The sequence below is a fragment of the Sminthopsis crassicaudata genome, chromosome 3, assembly GCF_048593235.1.
Source record: "Sminthopsis crassicaudata isolate SCR6 chromosome 3, ASM4859323v1, whole genome shotgun sequence".
Lineage (NCBI taxonomy): Eukaryota > Metazoa > Chordata > Mammalia > Dasyuromorphia > Dasyuridae > Sminthopsis > Sminthopsis crassicaudata.
In genome coordinates, this window is record NC_133619.1 from 432430306 (window position 1) to 432457946 (window position 27641).

Consider the following 27641-nt stretch of genomic DNA (forward strand, 5'->3'; position numbering starts at 1 on the left):
GCATATAAAACCAAGGAAGATTCAAAGATAATATTAAAGTTTTAAGCTGAAAGGACTGGAAGGAAGAATAGGAATTTCAGGGAATTTCAGAAAAGGGAATTGTTGATTGACATGCTAAAGCTTGAGGTCATGAGACCTTAAGCAGAAAGGAGTTTTAGTTAAAAGAGAAATGTAAATGCTGGTAACACCCTTGGCAATCTGTATTTTTAAACTGTGTAGTGATAAGAAGAAGGATGTCCTGGAGAGTCCAAATTGGCCAGGGATTCCCTGTATCAGGGGGATATGGATGAGGTCTTCAATGTTGGGTGTAGTTAACAGAGGAATTGATAAAAACTGATTCCTGAGGCAAGCTGGGAGAAGGCACTGATAGAGATCAGTTTAGCTTCATGGTCCCCTCCTGGGGAGGTCTTTCAATCTGAAATCCAAACTATGTTAAAACCCTGAGACCCTCCCCCCCCCCAGAGTAGTCTCACCTTATCTGTCAGAAATACTACTCCTGTCCATTGGGTTATTTTCCCTATAAAATCTACTCATGGGCCCTTCTATGGCTACTGCCTTCCTGTGGGCCACAGCACTCTGCCTCTTGGTGTCTTTCCCCCATGCCCTGTGGCATATCGCCTAACTCCACTATGCTCCCCCCCAACTTCTCCTCCTTACTGGTAACCCTTTTGGGGTGCTGGGTCCCTCTCAGGATTTAGCCTGCCAGCTAAGAGCATGTCCCAACCTCATGGGGTGCTCCCACTGAGAAACTGTCTTTCATATGCTCTCCCACTCTATTTCATATTTACTATTCCCGATGTTTATTATATCCCTTCATTTTGTCTGTAATCTCTTCCCTAAATAAATCTACCTTTTGCCAAAGAGAACCGCCATTGTAAATTCTTCACCACTTTTGGTGATCTAGTATCTACATTACCCACATGAATACTACAGATGCTCCTTATCTGCATATTGCTGGTTCCCCCCAGACTACTCCATGCTATCAAAGGGAATTGATCCAACAATCTACATAATAAACACCAAGTGGATGAAGAATTCCTCTTGCCCAGATTGAGACTTACTTGAATGGGCAACTCAATGAGATAATCCATTGGTAAATATTTCTTGGATAGACCCTCAACAATAAGTGAGGTCTTGAATTTAATAGAAGAAAAAGAGTAAACTTGATAACGTCAGGATAATTCCATAGCCTAACTGAACAAGAGAGTATCTCATCCAAACTTGGTGATGACCTTGCAAAAAGAGAACAAGAATCTCAGGGTCAGGAATTTTCTACTCAATGAGTTTCACTGGAAAGACATACACAGAAAACATTCTCGAAATGGTTAAGTAACATTTCCGATTCTAAACAAGTAGTGAAAGAGGGGCTGGACTGGAATCTGGGAGACATGATCTGAAGGTCCTAGCGCTGCCATACACTTAGTTAGGTGAATTTAGGTCAAGGATCTTTGGGTCATAGTTACCTCACCTGTTAGATAAATGGGCAAGATGGTAAAAAGCCCCCCTAGCTCTGAGATTCTGTATGTTATGTTTGACTCCAGCTGACAGAATGAATAACAGTAGCAAACTTAAGTTGGAAGACTAGAAAAACTTAGATTAGAGCAGTTCCAAAATGGTTCAGAGCACCTCTGTCGGTAATGGGTTTTTCTTCACTAGAGCTCTGCAGGCAGAAGGATGACTACTTGTCTGCTATTTTTGAAATAGACAGCCCTTCCAATCTGGAATTCTCTGTGATTAGAGGTTTAAACAATTCATGTGAAATGGTTTGCATATTGAGTCAGAAAGACAGTGGCAGAAGGGAAGATGAAGGGAACAAGCACTTAGCAAGTACCTATTATGTACCAGCCACTATATTAAGTGCTTTATAAATTTTATCTCATTTATTCCTCACTAGAACCAATGAGGTGGGTGCTATTTGATGGTTGAGGAAACTGAGGCAGATTCAGTGACTTCCTTAGAGTCACACAGATAGTAGATATATATGATTTGGACAAATTTGAATTCGGGACTTTCTGACTCCAGGTATAAAGTTCATCATATTATCTTGGTGCCTTCCAGTATTCTGTTCTTTTAAGTTCTCTTTCCATTTACACTGTAAGGGGAAGAAACAGAAAAAAATATCCAGGAGTGGACATCGAATCATAGGAGTGAAAGAGAAGTTAGCTAGTCCAACACTTTCCTTTTATACTTAGGCAAACTGAAGGCTGAGAGATTGAGACAGGCAATAGATTGCACAGATACAGAATTTGAACAGTCTTTGAGCTCATTTAAAGAAGAGCTCTTAACTCTTTAGAGTCAGGAATACTTGCTCCCATCTTGTAATTTATATTTGCTCTGTTGTGAGATGTTAGTGGGACACCTGTATGTATTTATTGTTAAATCTAGTACAAATGCCTCCTAATGCTCTGGTTTTCATCAACCTTTAGGGAGCTGTCAGTCATTTTACATTCAATTATAAATGCTCTGAGTCCCCACCAGTGAAACACACAATGGCATTCTTGGTATGCCTCCAGGGCTCTGTTCTCTATCTTACAAAAGGCACCAGGATTCTAAGGGAAAAGGAGAGAAATATAAACAAACCAACTGGTACAGCCTTAACTTCCTTAAATAACAAAAGCCACCATTAATAATCTGAGCCACAAACCTGTAGATTGTTTCTAATTACTTTATTTACTTCATTTTGCAGAGCAGACGTTGGAGAGTCATTTATATGCAAATATTCCAAGAAAAAGAAATTTAGAAAAACACATTTTAAAAATAATGTTGCTAGGCTTTAAAAAATTTTTTTTGCATTAGAAATCTGTTTTAAATACGGTCTTTTATCTGCCCCATACAAAAGCAATCTCTTTTGAACAATAGTTATTTTGCAGAAAATTAGGTAAGAAAAAATAACGTTACTATCTGTTTCAGAGTTATTTACATTTAATTACAGAGGGACTGTTGGAACACTGGAAGACTAGAGCCCTTCTGGCATTTCCATCATGAAACTAATTTCACGTTGATTTACAATATGGTTGTGGTTTGAAAAGTGATAATAAAATTCTCATGTATTAGGATCCAAAATGAATATCTAAGGCAAGACAAGAAAATGAAGTGCCTTGGCAAAGTCATAGTCAGTCAACAAGCATTTATTAAGCACTTATTGTATGCTAAGCAGCAAGATGGCAAAGTGGATAGAGCATGAAGACTGGAATTGGGAAATCTCTTTCCAAGTTCAAATTTGACCTCAGACACTAGCTGTGTGACAAGTCACTTAACTCTGCCACAGCTTTCACATCTGGAGAAAAAAAATAGCAAACCACCCCATTTGTCTTGACCAAGAAAACCCCAAATGGGTTCACAAAGATTTGGATAACTTGCCACTTGTCAACAGTGATAATGTACTAGGTACTGTATAAATATTGCTGATAAGTCAAAGAAACCAGATGTGAACTCAGGTTTTCGGATCCTAAGCTCATTGCATCATGATCTCTTTGAACCACAGCTCTGATTTCAAATAGGAGGTTAGGCCAGGAGTATGTCTTTATCACTTATGGGCTAATAAAATACTCTTTTTTATACATCAAGAAAGTAAAGGGTAAACTTAAGCAGTATTTTCTTCACTAAGTTCAGCTCTATAATGGATAAAGAGGTTGAGTCAAAGGAAACGTTTCCTATCCTTTTTGTCTAACTATCTGTTCATATTTAGAACAGGAAAGAAGTTTTTCTGTGGTGTTTTATGGATTTTGAGTAACAATCATCATAATTACAGCTTAGAACTATATAACACTTTTATATTTTACTCAGGAACATACGTGTTACAATTCTTAGAATTTTTAAGGGATTTTAGTATTTTCACATATCTATTTCAACTTATATTTTCACTATTATTTTATCCATTGATTTGGATTGTTTTAGTTTTTAACAAAAAAGCCAATGGTAATCATCTTAAAAGTAGATCTTTAATCTCTAATCAAGTATATTTTGATTTATATTTGTTGTTGAGTTGTTTCAATCATGTGCAACTCACCATGGCCCTATTTTTTTGGGGGGGTTCTTGGCAGAAATACTAGAGTAGTTTGCCATTTCCTTCTCCAGCTCATTTGACAGATGAGGAAACTGAGGCAAGCAGGATTAAGTGGTTCCTCAGGGTCAGATTTGAACTCAGGAAGATGAGTCTTTCCAACCCTAGGCCCGGTACTCCATCCACAAACTATTTATCTGCTCATCTCCATTTTGCATTTGAAGGAGACAGAAGTTGTTTTTCGAGGGTCATACTGCTAGTATGTGTCTGAGACCAGATTTGCATTATGATTTTGTAAACTGTCCCCTTACCCTCTCCACCATAGATTTTGTTGTTCTTGCTGAGTCTGACTCTCCATGATCCCATTTCTGATTTTCATGGCAAAGACACTGGAATGGCTTGCCATCACGTTCTCCAGCTCATTTTACAGATAAGGAAACTGAGGCAAACATGATGAGGAGTAAACTGAGGTATAAACCGAGATAGGTCAGTTCCTTTTCTCTCTCTCTCCTTCCTTCCCCAAAGTAACCAAGGGCGGGGTTTGGCAGCAAAGGAATTTGCTATTTAATGCTGTATGGAAATAAAGTCTTTATTGATCATAAAGGGATAGACAGGCATTTGGCCTTCAGGAAGACCCAAACTGCCTGAAAAGGGGGACGTCAGTTGATGGGCATTTGGCTGGTATATACCAAATGCAAAGATTTCATTTTTCAGCCTTCCTTATATACATACATGATGACTAGAGTCATCAAAACAATATTTGCACAGAGATGTTATCAAGAGGTTCGGAGATATTTGTCAATAATACAAGAATTCTCTGTGGTTGTAAATAAGACAGCAATGTTCTTATTATTGTAAATAAGACAAAAATTCTCTATTGTTATCTCCTTCAGTCTCTCCCCAGAAAGGAATTTCAGATCATTAGAATGGGGACTGAAAACCGAAACTAGCCCAAAAGAAGTTGGAGATTAAACAAGGAATATCAAAGGGGGCTACGGCCCCCAACAAACAGGTACAGTGACTTGCCCAGGATCATACAGTTAGTATATGTCTGAGGTAGGATTTGAACTTCCTGACTCTATTCCTGCTACTCTATCCATTGCACCACCCAGCTGCCCCACAATAACTTCTCATCTTAGAAGGTAGGGGCCATTATTATTCTATTTAAAGAGAAAGAAACTGAGACTGAAAGAGTTTAATAAAGAGTTTATTAAACTCAGCAAGGGTCACACTATGTGTCTGAAGCTGGATTCAGATTTTCTTCCTGCTTCCAAGTCTAATGCCATTTCCAGCATTCTATCTATCTCGTAAAATGTGTAACAAAAAAGTCTGAATCCTTCACTTAACTCCTACACTCTGTCACTTCTGGGTGGATTAGTGGTAGCTGCTAGAACTCTGACTTTAGAGCTATGTCAGGAAGATAGAATTAGTTCCTACCTGGTTTCTGGCTGGAGAGACCCTCGAGTTCCCAGCTACTTGGGGAAAGGCCAGGAACATTCACAAGCTGACCTATAATCAACATGATGGATGGCAGTGGGTGGGAGTATGGATTTTTAAAAGTCTAGCATGGGTAGACTCCACAATGTCAGGAAAATTTGAGGCAAGATAGGCAACATATTTACTCTTTTAGAAAATTGCTGTTCAGCTATTCAGGGAATCATTTAACACTTCAGTGAGGAAGAGATCTATAATGCTTGCAGTTCTTCTCATTTGCTAGTTTGAGGAAGTAGAAAGTCCATAAAATAAGCTACTTTAAAACCCAGCAATATTCAAACCACAGTTAGCAGAGCGAAATGCATTTATCATGTGTCCCGGTAACAACCTGTATTTACAGCCCTTTTCAGATGGGGAGGGGAGACAATTTGCATTCTTTTAAAATAACCAGTTTATATCTATCACTCAGATCCTACTCCACCACACTTTACTAAGTTTGATGATTAGGTGAGAAAGGAAAGCTTCAACTGAGGCTGTTCCCAGTATCCTTACTAACACCTGGGAGACCTAGACACAAGACATTGTCGTTGGAACATCCTATCTCAATTATAAAATGAAGTCTGCTTACAAAATAAATTGGCTTATTAAGAGATAGAATATCCTCATTTATGCTGTTTTATGCCTCTAGGTTTTTATTAAAACATATTATTGCTGCCAACATCAATTGATTTAAGTGTTTTATCAGATGATTTAATTTTACTTGTAACCTAGGCTTCTACTACCTAAGAGCATAACTAAAAAAACATAAAAATATAATTATTGTAAAAAATTCAAATGAAAACTAAAAGTAGCTTTTCCATTTCACATTTGAAAAGTGATGGAAGTATTGATCTCTTGAACTCTAAGTTGTGTTCATGTTTTCTTTTATATCTTAATTAAATTGACTTTCAAATTTAAAGATAAATTAAGATATTAAGATATATACTCAGGAATAGTGGGGTACTGAGAGAAAATGTGTGTATGTGTGAAAAAGAGGGGAGGATGGGATGAAAGAGTTATGAGTAAAAAAACACAGAGAGAACTTTGATTAGTTGAGGGCCAGAATACAAGGGGAATAAGGATATTTGTTTTATCTATCTCATAGAGCTGTTGGGAGGATCAATATAGGCAAGCATGGGATTTTTCTCACCACCTCTACTGATAGAGATTCTAGTTTATAACTCTGCTCCTGGATAGATGCACCAACTCTTATAGGCCCAGTAACTCGGTTAGATGCCTGGAGGAAGGATTGAAAGTCCTCTCTCCTACCTCCTAAGTATCACTTTGTACTCCTAAGCCTCTGAATGGATTTTTTCCCTTTTCATATGAAGGTTCAAGAGAAGTGAATGAATCTCCCACAGAAGGCAAATGTGAAATCAATTGCTTTCATCCAATGGCCAAAGATCAATTATTCTCTCAAAATGATTAAGAACTTTATTCACACTCTATTTGTGAGGTTGTAAGAAATTCTTTAACTTCTGTTTGATATTTTGTAATTATATTCTTTGTCATTGATATCATTGATGATATCAACTAAAGAGAGAGAGTCTCTTTTTTTCTTCCCTATCATATACAAAACATCACAACTATGGCTTTTAAAGTGTATTCTATCATTCCTTACTGCCTACCTTTCTTACTGCTAAGGTGTAAACAGATAGTAGAAGTTTGCCTAGAAGATGGACTTTCTCAGCTCAGTGATAATAATAATTCATATTTACATTTCACATAGTATTCTTTGGTCTGCAAAAAGATCACTACAACCCTGAAGTGTGTGAGAGGTGTGGTTCATAATTTGAAAGAGTTCAAAGAAAATTTCTTATAATCACAAAAGGGTGTATTTATACCATAGCTGATGGGCTAGTCTCTAAGAGAGTCTAGCAATTAGAGAAAGTTTGGGAGAGTTTTTTAATACTGAAAATTCAGAGCTTTAGTCTATAGATTAATAGCCTACAAGGTTATAAATTGTAAAAGAGAAATAAGGAAAAAACCATGATGTCTTTTAGGTTTTATTGCTCCACATACCTTAGCTAGATATACAATTTTGAGTAGATTCTGGACTCTGACGCATCATGCCCACAAAAAACATGTCAGGAACAAGGACTAGGGACCCATCAATCCTATAATATAGATAATTTAGGTATTATTAGTCCCGTTTTACAGATGAGAAAACTAAGACTCAGATATTAAATGTCTTGAAAAGGTCACACAGTGTTAGAAAAAAGACTTGTATACAGGTTTTACTGTTCCAGGTATGGTACTTTTTCTACTGCTCCAGAGTTGGTGCTATATGGAGAAACAAAAATGAAATTATAAAAATGATTTCCCTAAAAGCCAAATGTTGCTCAAGTATAAACCAAAGGAATGAGATCATAGGACTGCAAAACCATTCAATTACAGAATCTCAGAACTGCAGGGGATCCTTGCCATGTCATCTTCCATTTTTTGGTTGAAGACAGAGTCAAAGGGACTTCATGACTTTCTAAAGGGGCCCATTTCACTTTTGGATAATTATAAATAAGTGTTAGCTTTTTATGTGAAGCCTAATTTTGCCTCTTTGTAACCTCTACCCATTTCTCTTCATTATGTCCTCTTCAGTCAAGAAGGAAAAATATAATCCTATTTTCATAAGGCAAGCCTTCATAACTTTCTTTTTTTTATTATTCATTTTTCCAAATTATCCCCTCCCTCCCTCCACTCCCTCTCCCCGATGACAGGTAATCCCATACATTTTACATGTGTTACAATATAACCTAGATACAATATATGTGTGTAAATACCATTTTCTTGTTGCACATTAATTATTAGCTTCCGAAGGTATAAGTAACCTGGGTAGATAGACAGTAGTGCTAACAATTTGCATTCACTTCCCAGTGTGCCTTCATAACTTTCAACAAAATTGTTGCATCTATTTTAAGATTTTTCTGTTAAGAGCTAAATATTTTTTGTATCCCCAAAGGACCATCACCTCTCTCATCTCTCAATGCAAACAAATTAGCATTTGGTACCTGCTTACCACATCACTGGCTCATAATAAACTTTCAGTTCAATAAAACTTTCAGATATTTTTCGAATATACTATTGTCTATCCTTTCTTGTATCTGTGAAACCAACTTTGAAAAACAAATGAAACTTACATTAATCCTTATTAATTCTTATTAAAATAAATTCAATCTAATGTTTAGCCCAGGCATATCAAACTTAAGTAGAAATGGTTCTCTGCAGCTGCATTTTGAGTTAGAAAAACACAATGTATTAGATGTTTTATCAAAATTTTATTTATTTTGTTAAACATTTCTCTCTTACATTTGAATCTGGTTCATGTAAGTTTGACATCTCTGTCCTGGCTTTCTGAGATCTTTTAAAATTCTGACAGTTAATCATTATGATAGTTATCTCTGACAGATTTGGACCTGAAGTGAATTTGAAAAGCATGCTATCTGTATCTTTTTCTAAGTCCTTGTATTCACTACATTCTCTGCATGGGAACTATACTAGAGGCTTTTTCAAGTTGATGTGGGCTTGTTAGTTGAGTAAACATAATGATCTGTTCAAAGGTGTTAAATTCCAGGTGCCAATAAAACTCCTGCATTGTTCCAACCAGATTAATATATAATTAGAAAATGTTTATTTAAAAAAATGTAAAATACAAGCCAACACAGATGTTGTTAATTTGTGGTTTTCTAAGACACTATGCTACTAACAGGGGTCTGTTCTTCTCTGGGTTTAACACCATAGATGCAGCCCTCATCTTTCCTTTTTTTTTTTTCCTCCATAAGAATAATATGAAACACTGTCAAATGCTTTACTAAAAATCCTGGGCAATTATTTCTGTAGCATCTCTCTCTTCTACCCTGTCATAAAAGGAAATAAGATTGTAAGGAATAACCTGTTTTTGATAAAGACATAGTGATGCCCGTTTGCATTTCTGGATATTTTGCTAACTATCCCTTTGATAACATGTTCTAGTATTTTCTTAGGAAACAAAGCTAATCTCACTGACTTATCATAGTCTATAAACTATATATATATATATTTTTTTTTTTTCTGAAATTACCTCTCTTGATCTCCACAAGCAAACAAAAAAATCATGGATTATAGCTCAGTAATCATGTTGCCAGGCACGTTCATTTGCCTTGGGTGGATACTGAAAAGCTCAGTTAATTTCAATAACATTGGGAAATCTGAGCACTATATTTCACAGGAGCCTTCCTGTTTTGTCAGAAACTGAAGTACCATTTGAATAGACTGAGGCATATCTATTTTGACCCTTACTTCTGTACAATGACTTCCAAATGCAAAGGGCTGAACCTAGGCAAAACCATAAAGGAAGTCAAGTTTATTCCTATTGCCCAGCTCACACCCTTGGTATTTTCTATGCTTCTCTTTTCTCCTTTTAGATGCCCTGCCCTCAAGGCACCGGTTTTCTCTCTCACAGTGCTCAGAATGTTTTTTTTTTCCCTCTTCTTTCCATCTACTGTATCATTGCATTCAGCACAGTTCTCCCTTGTCTGTGGGTCTGTGGATCATCTTGTATTTTAGACCCTCATTCCTTTTCATCCCCAATTCCCCTTTCTCCCTGCCACATATATACCCTGAGAAACACCTAAGTCTGGTACCAGACTCTCAAATTTATCATCTACCAGATAGTAGGACTAGACCTCTTGGGTCCTTTTTAGTTCTAAATCTATGATTCAAGAATTGTAATAAACTCATGTAGATAAGACATATATTTTTTGATGTGGTCATTATGGGAATTTTGTATTGGTTGAGTATGCTTATTAATTACAAAGATTTTGTTTTTCCTTTTTTTAAAGAGAAGGTAAAGAAAGCAAATTTTTGATAATTTAAAAAATAATTTAACTGAACCCCCTTCATCAATCATTATTTCATGTTTCTCATTCCCTTCATGGATGCCTTCTCATCCTGGGTTTTAATAATAAATCTCCCATCAAATAATAATTAATAAATCCCCCATTAGAGATCTATCCAACGTATAATATAAAGGCTTTACTCTTATTCTTAGTATTTTCAGCACACCATTCCCTTGGTCTTTTGAATGTCTTTCAATATTGATTTGTTTTTGGACTAACTTCTTTTCAAATAATACCTAATCTCGGTGATATCTTTTGTACCTTTTCTTGCACATGCCATTGTTAACAACATACAGCCTGCTTATGTTCATAATTTGTCTTCTTCCCATACCCCTTTGGCTTCACTTGCAATTTTTCTATTATTTTAAGAAAACACCTTGATTGAGTAAAATACAACCTTGAAACCTCTCCTCAGATAAAATATCCCATGTGTATATTGAGTTTACAAAGTTGACTTTGTTAACAGTTTTTTTATTTAAAATTCCATGGACTATTGAAATCCTCATGATTATAGATGGCATTTATAAAGTTTTCTATCAAGCATAACATTAAATATGGATCTATTCTTATGTTTGCCTGATGTGTTTTCGAGTTATACAGAAGACTTCTTTAAAAGATTAAGATAAAGGAAGGATTATTTATTTATGGCAAAGTTCTACAAAAGTCCTCTTCAGGAACATCACACATATTGCATTTCCCTGGTGACTATAAAACTTCCTTTATGAACCCCTATAATGAGAAAAAGATATGTCTCATCATCCAAACTAGAAAATAAAGTGAAAGAAATAATCACATTGCCCAGATTTTAGCATGTGTACTCTATCACAGTGCATATCATGCAGGGAAACTCCAATGGTTCCCTATTACCTTTAGGATCAGATTTTTTAAAAAACCCTCTCTTATGTTTTTAAAGCACTTTATTATCTGTCCTTCCCTTTGTTTCATGCTTCTTGTGCATTTTTCTTTTCCATGTACTTTACAATCCAGTGACACTGACCCCTTTGCTGTTCCCAGCACAAGATACTCCATCCTCAGGCTCCATGCATTTTCACTGATTGTCCCTCAACTTTACAATGCTTTCCCTCCTCATTTCTACCTCCTGGCTCCCTTCATGTCTCAGCTAAAATCTTATTTTTAACAAGAAACTTTTCCTGATCTTCTTTAATGCTAGTGCCTTCTTCTGAAATGATCTCCAATTTACTCTACGTGTAATTCGAATTTACATAGTTGTTTGCATGTTATGTCTCCATTAGAATGTAAGCTCTTTAAAAGCAGAGTTTATTTTTATCTTTGTTTTATTCCCTAGAGTTTAGCATAGTGCTTAGCACAAAATAAGCACTTGGCACATGCTTGTTCATTTTTAGTGATAATATGGGACAGGCAAGATCCTAGTGTCAGTAACCTGAGAGTTAAGTCAGAGACATCAAATAATTGAATAAGAACAGCTGAACACTAATGAAAAGCCAGAGAAAATGAGATGTTTATCTATAATGTACAACAATGAATTTGAGCTAGAAGAAACAAATACTTTTGGAGAAGGGCTTAGGCAAAATTGAGTTCTGTATCTAAAGTTTGGATGTCAAAGAAGAAATCTACATGTTACATCAGAAATGCTGAAAATGGAAACCATAAATGAGGAAAAGAATAAATGAAAAAAAAAGCATTTATTAGCACCTACTATGTTTTAGACACTGTGGATAGAAGTATAACACTGAGACCACCCCTAACTTAAGCAACTTTCATCCTCATATGGGGAGACAGTCATGGAAATGGCTAGATGACCACCAACTTGTTTTGGTTGGGAGAATCACAGTGACTATAAATGGATACATAAGGCAGCTTATGGTCACACTCTTTGAGTAAAAATGATAATTTTTCTTTAAATACTGTCCCATAGCAAGCATTAAAACGCAGAGAGATGGTGAGAAAAAGAAAGGAGGAGAAGGAGGGAGACATACAGAAAGAGAAAGAGAAGGCGAGTGGGAAGGAAGGGGGAATGGGAGAGGGATAAGTGAGAGTGACAAGTCAAATGGAAAGATACTAGTTTTCTGGTAAATGGCTGGGTATGATGTTAAACATAATCTGGAGCTAATTAAAAATAGTGGGGTTATCTGAGTTTGTACTCCAGAGTGGAATACTAAAGTGGGTAGACTTCCCCAGAGAGGGGACCATAGTTTCTAAATGTCCAGATGTCCAGGAGGGGAAAAGAGGCTAGATAAAGGTCTAGGAGAAGGGTGCAGTAATAAGATGCATGGATAGACTTGGTTCCCTGTTAGTTATGGGGACAGAATGCCAGCATGGTCATTATTCCCCAGTATTATTTCTCAACCATTAAATTGCTTCATTTAATAAATTATCTTTCTTTGGAAATTCATCCACACAGGGCTGATTTTTTTCTATCACTGATAGCTTATGTAAATTTTTATTTATTTTTTTATCTTCTGTTTGAAGGCAGAGTTCCTTGCATAAAGTTCTTAATAAGTAATTATTTGAATTAGATTGATTTGGTAATATTGCTTCTGACAATTAAATATGTTGTTGGAATGTATGCTCTTCATTAATGTGAATATTAGGACTTTTGTTTCCTTTAAGGAAAAAGAAGAATAGATGAACAACCTCTTAACTAATCTTCTCTTTGAGTTTGCTGAGAAAAGAAGTGGTTCTTTCTTTTTTGCTTATAATTTCTACATCCTTAACATGACATTCGAACCTTTGAAACAAGTTTAATTTGTGTATTTTATTATTTTTCTAAACAACTCATTTTTTTCTTTTAATATCTATATTATAGAGGACCAAATTTTGGAGAAGTATAATTGAAACAAGGATACTTACCACAAGATGTTAATTCAATGGAACTGATGAAATGATGGTTCTCTAAGTTTCTTTCTTTGACTTTCCTCTCCTTCTCTCTCTTTCTCCAGACTTGCAATTTCATTCCTAGCATAGGAATTCCTTTCCTATGTGAAAATTTCCTCTATGGATATTGATTAGCTATTGCTCTGTAACTTATAGTCTTTTTTTCCCCCTGAGGCAATTAATTGGTGTTAAGTGACTTTCCCAGGGTCACACAGCTAGGAAGTGTTAAGTGTCTGAGGTCACATTTGAACTCAGGTTCTCCTGACTTCAGGGTTGGTGCTCTATCCACTGAGATACCTACCTGCCCCTGTAACTTAAAGTCTTAAAGAGTTCTCTGGGACACTGAAATAAATAGTTTGCTCATGTTCTTAGAATTGATTTGTACCATACTAGGATTTCAACACAAACCTTCCTGACTGCAAAGCCAGACTTCTATCTACTATCACTGGCTACCTGTCACCTTCAATAAAAGATACTTAAAACCATTTCCCATTTACAATGTTTAATAGTTAAATATTTCCAGCAGTCAGAGTAATCTCTGACTTTTCAGTTTATTTTAAAGTTGGGAAGGGTCTTTAAGGTCTTCTTGTAGGTAGGACCTGATAAGATTCCAAGAGAGTTCCTGAATATTAATAGCCAAATCTGTCACAAAGAAAGGAAAATCTGTGATTCCATCTTTATTTTGTCTCTAAAATGTAATGAGTAATAGCAGGAACATCTGGCATCAGAATTATATTGGCAGACTAAAATAAATTTGTTGAAGCATACAGATCTATCTCTGGAGAAAGACACCTAAGAGTCAAGTGCCCCAATTTACTTATTACACAAATGCCTTCAATATTTTAAATTGTTCATTAGTATTCAAATGGGATTTGAAACAAATTTATTAGTAGCATTAGAAAGAAATAATAGAAAATTACTATAAACACTGATTTAGAATGCATTACATAGCAGCACTGGCAATGTGGTTGCACTAATAATGGAGAAAATAACTTTGCCTTCACATATGTTCAGTCTCATTTTAGTATCCTTAGTAGGAATGCCCATGGGACACATAAAAAATGAATAGTTTGTAGACTCCCTCATCATTAATATGGGAACAAACCCATGGGAACTACAAATCCCAGAATGCAATGTTCTATCTTCATCTAAGCAGCCATTTCAGAAATTTATGAGCCATATTTGGTCTGGCTGTTTGAACATGGAGCATAAAATGCTGGGATCTGACTTTACATAGCACAGATTTTCATCATTTCTATTATATTTCTGGATTATAATATTAAATCTTAAGTGTTCGTATTATATATCTCAACAAATGAGAGTTTGGCACAATGATCTATTTACATGCATTCAAATATTTCATTACAAAGACAGAAAAAAAGAAGGGGAAAAAAGGAAAACAAAATCTGTCTCAAAGATGAGTTATCTTTTAAAAAAATACTTTTCAGGCTTGGTAGTGGTTTTTAAAGTCATTGCCAGATCATATGAAAACCATAGAGACTTATTTTTTAAGAATGTTCTAATCCAGAAATTAATTTGTGTACCTTGTGATGGACAAAAACACAGTAGTAATTAATGCTTGTGTAATGCTGTGCTATACTCCAAATGGGGTCACTCAACTTTACTCATTTCTATGATCTTAGCCAATTTAGCAATACAATCACTTACTTACAAAAGTGTTGGCCACAAAGGGTAAAAAAAATATATAGTTTGGTGGGTACAAATTCTGGAACCTGGATTCTACTCCTGACTCTGCTGCTAACAAATTGTGTGATCTTGGCTAACAAAAAGTATTTTTAACTTATTGGCCCTTTTCTTGTTATCTATCTCTCTATCTCTATTTATCTCTCTGAATATTGAACTGGATCAATATAGTGAAAAAATTATAATTCTACCTATTAATTTACTTCAATTCAATAACATTTCTTAATTGCTTATTATGTGCCAGGCATTATTTTAAATACTTAGGATATTATTATTACTTATTATTTAATCTATATTTCCCCAAATTTTAACATTCCATAGTTATTTGGAATAGAATTGTGAGTCGGGCATTGTGCAGCTGCTCTGGAAGGAAGGGGTGGCCGCAGCCTCGACAGAGCGGTCCGGCTCTGGGATGCACGGATGCTCAGCAACTCCCCGGGCTAAACAGCTGAGATCCTTGACTTTGCCCTCAGCAAAGACACCTCTCTATTGGTGACCACGTCTGGAGACTAGAAAGCCAAAGTGTTCTGCGTCCAGAAACCCGACAATTAGTGCTACTGCAGTCCCTGTTCCAAGATTTCGTTTTATAGGGAGAAGGGAGGTGGAGGGGGGCTGGCTCCCCCCACCCAGGGGCTGCCAGGGAGGTTGCTTCCCCACCTTGCTCCTCCTCTTCCTCGTGTTGACCTTCCAGAAGGAAGTTTACCTGTGCTGTTCTCACCTTTCACCTGTGGCATTTTGGGGATCCATTTCATTTGGGGGTTGTGGGAGATGAGGAGCAGCTCCTGAGAAGCTTTTTCCTTCTCTCCTCCCTCGCCCTCAAGGCCCTCTAGGACCTTCAGATGTGGGAGCTGGAGGAGTGAAGAAAGGGGCTTATGATTACAGAAGTTTTAAAAATTGTAAATAAAATATAATTCCCAGAAGGGAGAAAAAAAAAGAAAATTTGTTAGGTTTAATTCGCTTGCAGATTCAAATGGTCCAGAGGTTTTTGTTTTTTGGGTTTTTTTCCCCCCTAGGGATTTCATTTTTGACTTATTCAATGTTTCCCAGAGTTTTGGTGATTTAAGATTTTCATTTTTTTCTTCTGATAATCTGGATATTTTATACTTTAAAAAATCATTTTATTTGTCAGTCTTATTTGCATATAATTTGGCAAAATAGTTTTTGGTGATTTCTTCTTTTTTATTTTTGACAGAAATTTGGCTTATCTTTTCTTTTTATAAACCAGATTAATGATTTCTTTTTAAGTTTTTATTTAAATCTAGTTTTAGCAGCTCAATATATTTTGAATTTTTCATTTCATAACTTTTGCTGTTGTTTAATTGATATTATTTTCTTTGATGAAATGTCCTATCATCTCTTTGTTTTGTTATTCAATTTACCAATTCATTAGCAATAAGTTATTTAGGTTTTTTGAGCCCTCTGTATTAAATGTAATTTTGATTGTGTTGTCAATGGAAGATGATTAATTTGTTTTTTATGAGTTCAGCTGAATCATAATAGACATTTGCTCTAGAACGTTGTTTTAACTTCTTTGTCAGTCTCTATTATATGTAAGCAACATATTTTTTGTATTTTATTTTTTTCAAAAAATTTATTTATTTAATGTTTTTCCCCAGTTATATTTAAAATAATTATTTTTTTACATATGTTTTTAAGATTTTCAGGTTCTGGGTTCTCTCCCTTATTCCCATACACAATTAAGAAACCACATATGAAGTTTTGTGAAACACTTCTATAAAAATCAGATTGTGAAAGAAAACATCTCCCACCCTAATGAAAATAAAAACCTTTAAGAAAAATTAAGCTAAAAAGAAAGAAAAAAAATAGAGAATACTTCAATCTGCATTCAGAAACAATCAGTTCCTTCTCTGGGTATGGATATGATTTTTCATCATAAATCCTTCAGAGTAGTTGTGGATGATTGTACTACTGAGAATAAGAAAGCATTTACAACTAACAACTCATCCTTGAACATTGTTCACTTTGTATACAGTATATTTCATTTTATTCATGGAGGACTTTCTAGTTTGTTTTTTTTCCCCCGAGAGTATCCTGCTCATCATTTCCCAGTGAATAATATTCCATTACAATCACGTATCACAATTTGTTGATCCATTGCTCAATTGATGGGCATCCTCTCAATTCCTAATTTTTTTTTGTACTGAGAAAACAGCTGCTATGAATATTTTTTGTAAATAAAGTTCATTTTTCCTTCCCTCCCTCCCCCAATTTCTTTTGGTGTTCATACTGAATAGTGGTGGTGTTAGGGAAAAAAGATGTGTATGAATTTGCAGCCTTTTGAGCAAAGATCATGTCTTTTGATCATTTATCAATTAGGGCATAGTTTTTATTTATTTATTACAAATTTGACTCAGTTTCCTTTATGTTTGAGAAATGAAACCTTATCAGAGATTATGTTTCTCCAGAGTCTTGTATTTGAAAATCAAATTTTCCATTCAGCTTTGATCTTTTCATTACAAATTATTGAATTTGTCTCATTTGTCTCATGACCACTTTTTTTCCTCTTGAAGTTTTGCTGGTGATTCTTGATTGTAATCCTAGCTCCTTTACTCTCTGGAATATCATATTCCAAGCTCTCTGGCCCTTTAATGTAGAAGGTGCTAAATCTTGTGTTATCCTGACTGTGGCTCTATTGCATTTGAATTGTTTCTTTCTGGATGCTTGCAATATTTTCCACTTGACCTGGGAATTCCAGAATTTGGCTATAATATTCCTGGGAGTGTTCATTTGGGGATCTCTTTCAGGAAGTGACCAGTGGATTCCTTCAATTTCTATTTTACCCTTTGCTTCTAGAATATCAAGACAATTTTCCTTAATAATTTCTGAAAGATGATGGCCCAGCTTTTTTTTTTATATATATAACTTTAAGATAGATCAATAATTTTTAAATTATCTCTCCTGGATCTATTTTCTAAGTCAGTTGTTTTTCCAATGAAATATTTCACATTTTTCAATTTTTTCATCTTTTTTTTCTTTTCTTTTTTTTTTTTTCTTTATTGTATCTTGATTTCTCACAAAATCACTCCTTTCCATTTGCTCAATTCTATTTTGTAAGGAATTATTTTCCTCAGTGAGCTTTTGTACCTCCTTTCCCAAATGACCAATTTTTAAAGATTTTAAAAGCATTCTTCTCCTCATTTGCTTTTTAATATTTTCTTTTGCACCTCTCAATTCTTTCCCTGATTTTCCCTCTAACTCTCTTGCTTGATTATCCAAATCCCTTTTGAGCTCTTCCATGGCCTGAGCTCAATTCTTATTTTTCTTGGAGGTTTGGATGTAGGAGCTTTGACTTTGTTATCATCTTCTGAGTGTATGTTTTGATCTTTCTTGTCACCATAATAACTTTCAATGGTGAGAAACCTTTTTTGTTTTTTGCTCAGACTTTTAACTGTTTGGTAAAATGGGGCTCTTTTTCCAGGGTGGAGGGTGCACTGTCCCAGGCTTCAGGGGTTTTGTGCATCTGTTTTCAGAGATCTTTCTAGGAATCTGAACACAAGAAATATTCTGCCCTGGAGCAGTTAGGTGTGTCCCTGCTTTACAGTAGTTATAAGATCAAGTGTGCTGGCTGAGCTGGGGCTCTGCTGACCAGAATGGGCTAGGACTGCACACCAGACTCCCACTCTGTTGCCACAGACCCTCTCCACTGACCTTCTAAGTCCTCCCTAGTATTCCCAGGCTCAGAAGTCCAAAAGCCTCCACCACTGCTGCTGATTCAGAAGTCCCACCTAGCTGATGCTGAGTCCTCCAGAGCTGGGGGCAGGGCTGGGCCTGCCCTGGGATTATGGGATAGGCTTTCTCTCTAGTTCCACAGGCCTTTTCTGCTGACCTTCCCAGATCCTCTTTGGTGTCCCTGGGCTGAGAGGTCTGGAAGCCACCAATACTGGGGCTAATTCAGTGTTCGGGTCCAGGCTGGGGCCTTCACTTGGACTGGAGGCTGGACTCTCACCCTGGAGCCACAGACCTTTTCTGCTGAGCTTCTAATTTTTGGTTGGCAGGAAAATGTTCTATTCTGGCTTTTGGGGCATCCTGATGCTCTAAATTTTGTTTAGAGTCATTATTTAAATGAATTTGGAGCAGTTTGGGGGAGAGGTGGGGCAGTTCCTGCCTTTATTCCACCATCTTCACTCTGCCCCTGAATTTTATTTTCTAATCCATTCATTTATTAGTAATTCAACCCATTCATAGGGATTTTTAAAATTATGTTTCCTTCCATTCTGTCTTCTATTTTTTCCTCATTTTGAGGTAAGGTCTTCTTTACAGAGAAGAAAAGGAGGGAGGAGTATGCTTAGAACTAGTAAATTAATATTAAAATGGTGTGCTTAACTTTCTTCCCATTCTCTCTTCTCTTTCTCTTGTTCAGTCCCTAATCAAAGGCCCATGGACTTTTTTTCTCCTTTTAAACTTTCTGTTATTAACTAATCCTTCAAGGTTGGAGATGGTTTTGCTTCTGAATAATCACACCATGAATTTAATTTTACTATTATTTTCTCTTTTCCCTTCTTCTAGTACACCTGTTATACTGGATATATTTCTTCTTGAAGTACATTCTCCCTCTCCTTCCCTCCTTCTCTCTCTCTCTCTGTGTCTATCTCTCTGTCTCTGTCTCTCTTTCTCTGTCTCTCTCTCCCTCTCCCCCCTTCTCTCTGTATCTCTCTCTCTCTCTCTCTCTCTCTCTCTCTCTCTCTCTCTCTCTCTCTCTCTCTCTCTCTCTCTCTCTCTCTCTCCTTGTATCTGTATGTATGTGTGTTCTATATTTCTTTGTATATTTCAGATGAAAATGAGGTTCAAGTGACATATACTCTCCACTCCCACCTCCATATTTGCATAGTGCCTTTAAACAGTCAAATAATGTGAAATAGAAATTTTTGCTCCTTTCCTCAATTCCTTTCTCACCATTTTTGTCTCTTAAGAGCATCAAAATATAACAAAACAAATTTTAGTCTCTCAATCTAATGTAACTTCTCTGATCACTGTTAACATTAGGGTTCTGAGGTGACATTTGGTTCTTCTTTGTCCATTAGGATGTATCCTTATCCAAACCCTTTGTATAAACCCTTTTGTTGACCAAATGTATTTACCTTTTTATGTGTTTCAATAATTACAGTACTAGAAGTTTGAAGTTTTTACTCAGCTCTGGTTTTTCCATAAGGAATACTTGGAAGTTCTTTATTTCATTAAAGATTCATTTTCCTCTTATAAGATTATATTCCTAGTGGGAGCTTCAGAAGATAGATGCTGGTCACCAACACCATCAGTATGTTGGAAGGTTTGCCAGGGTCATTGCAATAGAATTTCTGGTCCATACTCCTTGCCCTGGACACACAGCTTCAGGTTTCAGCTGCAGTCCCTGAGAAGGTTTTGTGAATATGAACAAGAGATAGAATGACAGAGCTGCAGCCCATTACTGATTTATAGTAATAAACCTGTGCAGGTTTCCCTAGCTTGGACCTTCCATTCTCTTTCCTCCCTGCTAATGCCCACAAAGTTCTGGTTGTCTCTTGGGTCAGTGTGGACTAGAATAAAGTACCCATTTTTTGTCTTTGGATTTTTTGGTTGCCATTTATTGTAGTAATCTTCCTCAATCTTTTCTGGAGTAGTTGTGGTAGAGAGATGTTTATATTGCTTCCTCTCACTATGCCATCTTTGCTGGTTTCTCCCCAAATTAAATTCTACCAATTATTAATTCATGTCAGAAATAGAATTATCAATATTGTAATAATATAATCATGAATATTACAAAAGGTCATTAGTTCACAAATCACCAAAATCACTGACAGACCACCAGTCCTCTAACAAACTTGCTTTGAAACTTCTGAGATAGAAAGGATAATGTTAGCAAGCAGGTGACACTATTGTGATTCTAGCTTTTAGTATTTTCTAGTATATCTCCATGACCTCAATTTGGAATACACTGTGCCAAACTAAGCAAAGCCATTTAAAATTTATTAAGGATTAGAGGGTTTATGTATATGAAAAAAAATATTTCCCATAGCATCTCTTCAGAAACAGACAATTTTGCCTTATATTCAGATCAATCTTGCTACCTTTATGCCAAATATGGAGCAGTAGCTATACTAGGCCAGGTGATTATTATCCTATGCTTAGCTTTATAATGAATTCATTCTCTATTATTTCTTATTCTCAGTTCCATCTGTGTCATGAGGTTTTCCTGTTTTCCTATTTTCATTCCTCAATATAATTATTGTCAGGAGAATGAGTTATCTTGGAATATTAAAGTGTCTAATATGTATTTTTCTTCTCATTAAACATTCTTGAAATAGCACCTGAAAATGAGAGGAGAAATTGTGACTGAGTTAATCTATTTTCATGATAAAAGTAAAAGATAAAAAACATGTACGGGACAAAATTAATCAACCCTCTAGATAATCTAAAGAATGTCATAGAAGGAGGAAGTAGCCCGCAAATTATCCTCTCTCATGACAAACTAAGGCAAGTGCCACATAATGGATCTGATTCTCATGATAGTTTGGGCATTGTGATTGTACAGTTCATCCTAAACACTTCAGCAAACAGAGCACCTATTGAATAGACTTCCCCAGAGAAAGTCTCCGTGTTCAACCTAATCTATGGTAGAATCTGATTGGAATGATCCATGAATAGCATTTACATTTTTAGATAAGTCTTTCAGGCACTTCTATGAATGTTTGAAAAAGTTTTAGTATGAGTTTTTATTTCCCTCCTTTATCAGTCCAGGGAGTACATTGGACTCCAGAAGGTTAACCCACGACATTGCAAATATATGTATTCAGTCCAGTCTAATATAACTTGAGTCTGGAAGAGCTGATTTATACCTTTGTTCTTTAAAGCTTAAATAGAACTTTATGGTTACAAAGCATCTTATATACACCATCCCTTCATGTTGTCATAACAATCATATTTGATGATGGTGTATTATTATCACTTACAAGTAAAGTAGTGGAAGGTCAAGTTAAATGCTTTATTCAAGGTTACAAGCTAATAAATGGAACTTGAATTCAAATGTTCTTGCTCTCAGTCAAGTGCCCTTTCCGCTCTACTACACTCATTTGGAATACTTTTCCATCTTGAATTTAATTTTTGTTTTTGCATCTGTAGTACCTGGCACAGAGTAAGCAACAAATATATCTTTTTTTTTTAATCATTAGTGGATTGTACTCTAGTATGGTATCTGAATATGTTCTTGGGATGTTGCAGCAGGGTAATAAAAGGCCTAGGAAAAAGCTGGCTCAACTTCTAAAACCTGACTTCTGTATCATAGTTTCATATTTAAGAAAAACTGTATATTTAATATATTTAACATGTATGGCACTACCTGCCATCTAGGGGAAGGGGATGGAGGGAAGGAGGGGAAAAGTTGGAATAGAAGTTTTTAGAAGGGTCAATGTTGAAAAATTACCTATGCTTATGTTTTGTCAATAAAAATCTATAAAAAAAGAAAAACTGTATTGAACTCCCACTGATATATTTTCAAATTAAAAAATAATAATAATAAACCACAATGACAGTTGGCATCTCACCTCTAGGTAAGTCTCTCACTGTTAGAGAGAGGCCTCAAACTCTGAGATATTACTTGATTTGCCACTGGAGACACAAATAACATGATTATTATTTTTAAAATTTAAAACACAGTAAAATGATAAATGTTTGCAAAATGCTTTACAAATATCACTTCATTTAATCTTCACAATAAGCCTGAAAGAGAGGTGCTATTATTTTCCCCATTTTATAAAGGAAAAAATTGAGGTAGGCTCAAAAGTCACATATAACTAATGTGTCCAAGGCTGGATTTGAATTCAAGTTCTTCTGATTCCAGCTGTCTATATATTTGTACTATCCAGCTGTCTAGTATGAATCAGAGGTAGAATTTGACCTCATGTTATAAACATATTGCAAAAGTTATTAAAACCTTTTTATATAATAATTTCTCAATATCATCTTTACCCTTTCCACCTAGAAAAGTATGCTTCATGAAAAATAAAAACTTGGGATGGGGGTTAGGAATTCAAAAAAACTTATAATAATAATTGCATTTATTTAGTGTATTAAATTTGCAAATCAATTTGTAAATATTATTTCATGTGATTTTCATGACAATCTTGAAAGATAGGTGATATTATTTCCCCGTTTTATAGATGAGGAAACCAAGACATATATACTAAAGCCAGGTCACAAAGTTAGTAAATATTTTGAGGGTGGATTTAAATTCCAGTTCCAGCATTCTATTGATTGTGACATCTAATTACCTCTAGTCAATATATTAATTATTATACTATCTCTAGCATTGCATATCCATAGTCCCCCACCTCTTCAAAGAATTGTATCTCTTTAGAACCAACTTGGTCATTCTATTTTAGTCTTTTTAAATTTATCTATTGTGGTTATTTCCATTTATAATATTTTAGTCATTTTTTCTTGCTTCAGCTTACTTCACTTTAGGTCTGCGTTCATTTTCATGGTAAGGCAAGAAAATTATCCAAAACATATTTATTCAAATGTTCCTTTATAAAAATCTTTAGCTAATTAATGTCAAACTCAGTGGAGATATTCTATTTGGATGACAGACATAAAGACCCAAACCTCTCGAGCTTGGTAGGACCTGCCAGATCCTGTGTTCTATTTTACACCTGGCCACAATGATATTTTGAAGTAGAATGGTTTGCAGAGAGTGGTTCATTGCAGGATTCATCATCAGTAGATTCATCACCAAGGAATGAAATGATCATCGACCGAAAGTAGGAAGATGATCTTCAAAGGGTTGGAGTTGTAACCTGCTTCATTACAGGGAGCTCTTAGAATCCACATCAGTAAAATTCTGGGGTTTGTGAAGCAAGTCAAATTTGACCTGAATTTTTATATGTATTTAATTTTTTCTCTTGGTTCAGGCTTTGGAAGATCGGGTATGGGACCTATTACAGGAGGCAGACAAAGCAGCAGAAGAGAACAAGGATCAGTGTCAAGTCTATGAGGCCATGGCTGAGACTCTAGGAGACGCCTGGGCAGCCCTGATCACCATCCTGGAGAGGAGAAGAGAGCTTCTGAAACTGACTTCAGAGTTTTTTGAAAATGCTCTTGAGGTTTGTATTAGGAAATTCCATTTCTGCTTGTTTCACCCAAGGGCTTACAAACTAAAATCTTTAAATGTTTTTGCTAATTTTCACAAATGAGAATTTTGTGAATAGGATCCACATGAAGCATGTTTTTTTTTTCTTGATATTTGAAGAAACTGAACCAAGACATGGTATTATGTGTTAATAAATGTAAATATCCAGCTTAAGATTGAGTAGTAAGGAATGCCATTTCTCTTCTTTAAAGATGGTAGTACAAAAAATTTAAATTCCTAGGTTTCATATTTCTTTGGAGTTTCTGAGATACATATTCTTTCCTAGAGGAGTGAGAATATTCCCATGGAATAATAGGTTATCTCTTCCAAGTAATTGCATAACTTTTTAGACATTTTCAAAGTATCATGAGGAAAAACTAGAACTGGTCTCCTCCTCTGCTACCAAGACAGAAGTGATCTTTCTTTCCTGTGCTCAAAGCATTTTAATCCTCTCATTCCACTTGGATAGTGTACCATATTGGTTATTTGTATAAGTGTCTTATCTTCCTCAAAAGACTAAAACGTCTATAAGATCAGAGATCCTATTTCATTCCTCTTTGTAGCCCTATTAATGCCTTATATAATTAGTCAGCTTGCATTTGTAAATACCTACTAAATGCCAGACATTTTGATAGATACTAGGAATACAAATTTAAAGGATGAAATGATCCCCACTCTTTTTTTTTGGTTGTTATCTATATTAATTTTTTCCCCAATAGTATTTTTTTTTCAAAAAACATGTAAAGATACTTTAAACATTCATTTTTGTAAGGCTTTTTCTCCCTTTCTCCCTTATCTCCTCTCTATCCAAGACAGTTAGCTATCTAATATAGATTAAATATGTGCAATTCTTTCAAACATATTTCCATATTTGTCATGTTGAAAAGAAAAATCAGACCAAAAGGGAGAAAACCAAAAAAACGAAACAAACAAAAGTGAAAATATCATGCTTCAATGCACATTCAGTCTTTATGATTCTCTCCCTTGATACAGATGGCATTTTCCATCCCAAGTCCATTGGAATGGTCTTGAATCAATGCATTGTGGAGAAAAGCCAAGTCCACCACAATTGATCATCATATAATCTTGTTTTTTAATTATATAACATGTTCTCTTGATTCTGTTCACTTCACTCGCCATCAATTCATTTAATTATTTTCAGGCTTTTCTGATATCAGCCTGCATATCTTTTCTTACAGAATAATTAACATTACATTACATTCATATACCATATCTTATTCAACCATTCCCCAATTGTTGGGGCTCCACTCAATTTCCAGTTTTTTACCACTAGAAAAAAGGGTTGTTAAAAATATTTTTGCACAGGTGGGGTCCTTTCCCCTCTTTTATAATCTCTTCAGATACATATCCAGTGGTGAAACTGTTGGATCAAAGTGAATACACAGAATTATACCTACTCTTCTAAGTGAAGAAACAAGAAAAATAAACATGTTGTTCATCCTGGGTGATGTTCTAACTTGCATGTAAATTGGATTTAAGTGAGACAGAGCAGAGAAAAGTAGTCAGTCTTATTTTCTCTTTTTCTGAGTCATTGAAATCTAGTGGTAAGAAAAAAGTCCAGATGCTGTGGATGACTTTAGTATTTTTGATGTCTGATCAAACTTTCAGTGCTCTTCAATGTCTGCTTCAGTGGCCTTCATGGCCCTGAATAAATTGTTCTCATTTGCCCATTTGCTAGGGGAAGTCTTCACATGCTTGAGGTAGACATCTCTCTATCTCACCAACAGGTTTGAGATCTCCCAGTTATCCTCAATGTGGTTTAGTGTGTCTGCTGAGATAAGGTATAGTTGCTGCTTCTTGGAGCCACAGGTGAGAGTTAGGTAAAGGTGGATACCAGAGGTAGATGAACAGCTCTGAAAAGGTCTCAGCAAGCTCTCATGCCATATACCCCATATGTATACACAGAAAAGGTGTAAAAATAATCAGTGCAGGGTAGTTAAGGAGGGAAAATCACTAACTCTAATTGGGTTCAAGAAAGAGTTCATATGAAAAGTAGTACTTGAGCATCATATTAATGGAAGAGACTCTTTGAGGTGGAGATGAAAAGCAAAGTCATTGTAGGTGTAGAAGATGATCATTACAAAGGCATGTAAATAGAGAAGATAGAGTGTCATGTGTGGAGACATGAAAAAAGGACACTGTCTGAATTGCAGAGTGAAGAAGGGTAGTAACACATAATGAAGCTGAAAAGATAAGTTAGATTTAGGTGATCAAGGACTTTAAAAAAAAACTAAGTTTATATTTTATTCTAGGAGTAATAGACAGCTTGCAATATTAATTACATACATATACATATATATGTATAATTTGCCTACTTATATTAGGTAGATATTCACTAAATATTAAAATGAAATGTAAAAATAACATTTTACATGGAGTATTTTTCTAAGGATTGTGGGTAGAATTTTCCTTTTATTGTTAATTAAAATAAAAGAGAATATACCTAACAGCCTTTCTCCCATTCTACTCCTTCCTTGTTTCTCTTTAATTCCTTTGACTCTTTGAGTTTACCATTTCAAAATGGGAGACACTTAAAGAGCATTATAAATGGGAAATGTCACATTTTAGAGAAAGACAGTTATTGGGAATTTCATTTTTAACTTTCCTGTCAAGTTGGCAGCACATTTATTTTGATTTGAGATTGCTGTTTCATTATGATAAAGTACCAGCTTCAAAGAATATGACATCCTCAAATTCAAAAATCAGAACACAGATCCCAAATATTGAAGCTCAGAGGATTAGTTATGGGAAATAAAGACTTGAAGGAGACATGCTCATGTGTCATGAGCTTGTTTAACAGCAAGAAGGGACAGAAGAAGCTTTATACTGTTTAAATATTTATTTTTGAGCACAGGTCCAAGAAACTATTTGTTTTGCAGTCTTTGTTGGGGAAATCATATATACTTCATTTTTTCCACCTTTCCAGTCTGACTTCCTCCAAGATATACTTATGTATATAAGCTATGCCTGATTTATTTTGATGAGGTCCCACTAGGTGGGGCTGGCAGAGAGAGCCAGAAATATTGATAAAATTATTCCCTGAGGCAAGCAGGGAAGGGCACTGATGGGGATCAGTATAATCTTATAGTCCCACCCTCTATTGAAGATTGTGTGTAGCCCCTTCTTGCTGTGTCCCGCCAGAAATCCAAATTATATCAAACCCCTGAGGTTAAATTTCCCCTAGAAATCTGTCCATGACCCATTCCATCTTTGTTGAACCCCTTTTGGGTTAAATCCACCATAGCTTCTTTCTCATGGTGTCATTTTCCTCCTCCCACCCCCTGCCTTATGCCATCTTCTCTCTTATCTCCATCCCCATCCTCATGCCTCGTGGTGTCTTTCTCCTTTTTATAGCTAAATAACTCTTTTAGGTGCTAAATCTCTCTATAGATTCAGTCTGTTGGTTAAGGCATACTCCCACCTAATGGATATATCCTTTCTCCTGGTTAATTGTGAGTTCCACTGAGGAACCTGTCTTCTTCATTGTTAATTATTAAAACCATTTTGGTGTCTAACTATATGCTCTCCAAACTCTATTTCATATTTACCACTCCTGGTGCCAGCTGTACCTCTTCGTTCTATGTGTAATCTC

General features: G+C 35.6%; 1 protein-coding gene across 1 annotated transcript in view; it reads left to right on the top strand.

The window, feature by feature from the left end:
- Window positions 1-27641, top strand: part of CCDC141 (coiled-coil domain containing 141) — a 248914-nt gene that overhangs the window by 25693 nt on the left and 195580 nt on the right. Inside the window, exon 3 of the mRNA XM_074302989.1 lies at window positions 23811-24002. Within this exon, the coding sequence (XP_074159090.1) occupies window positions 23811-24002 (192 nt within the window). The remainder of the gene's footprint in view (window positions 1-23810; window positions 24003-27641) is intronic.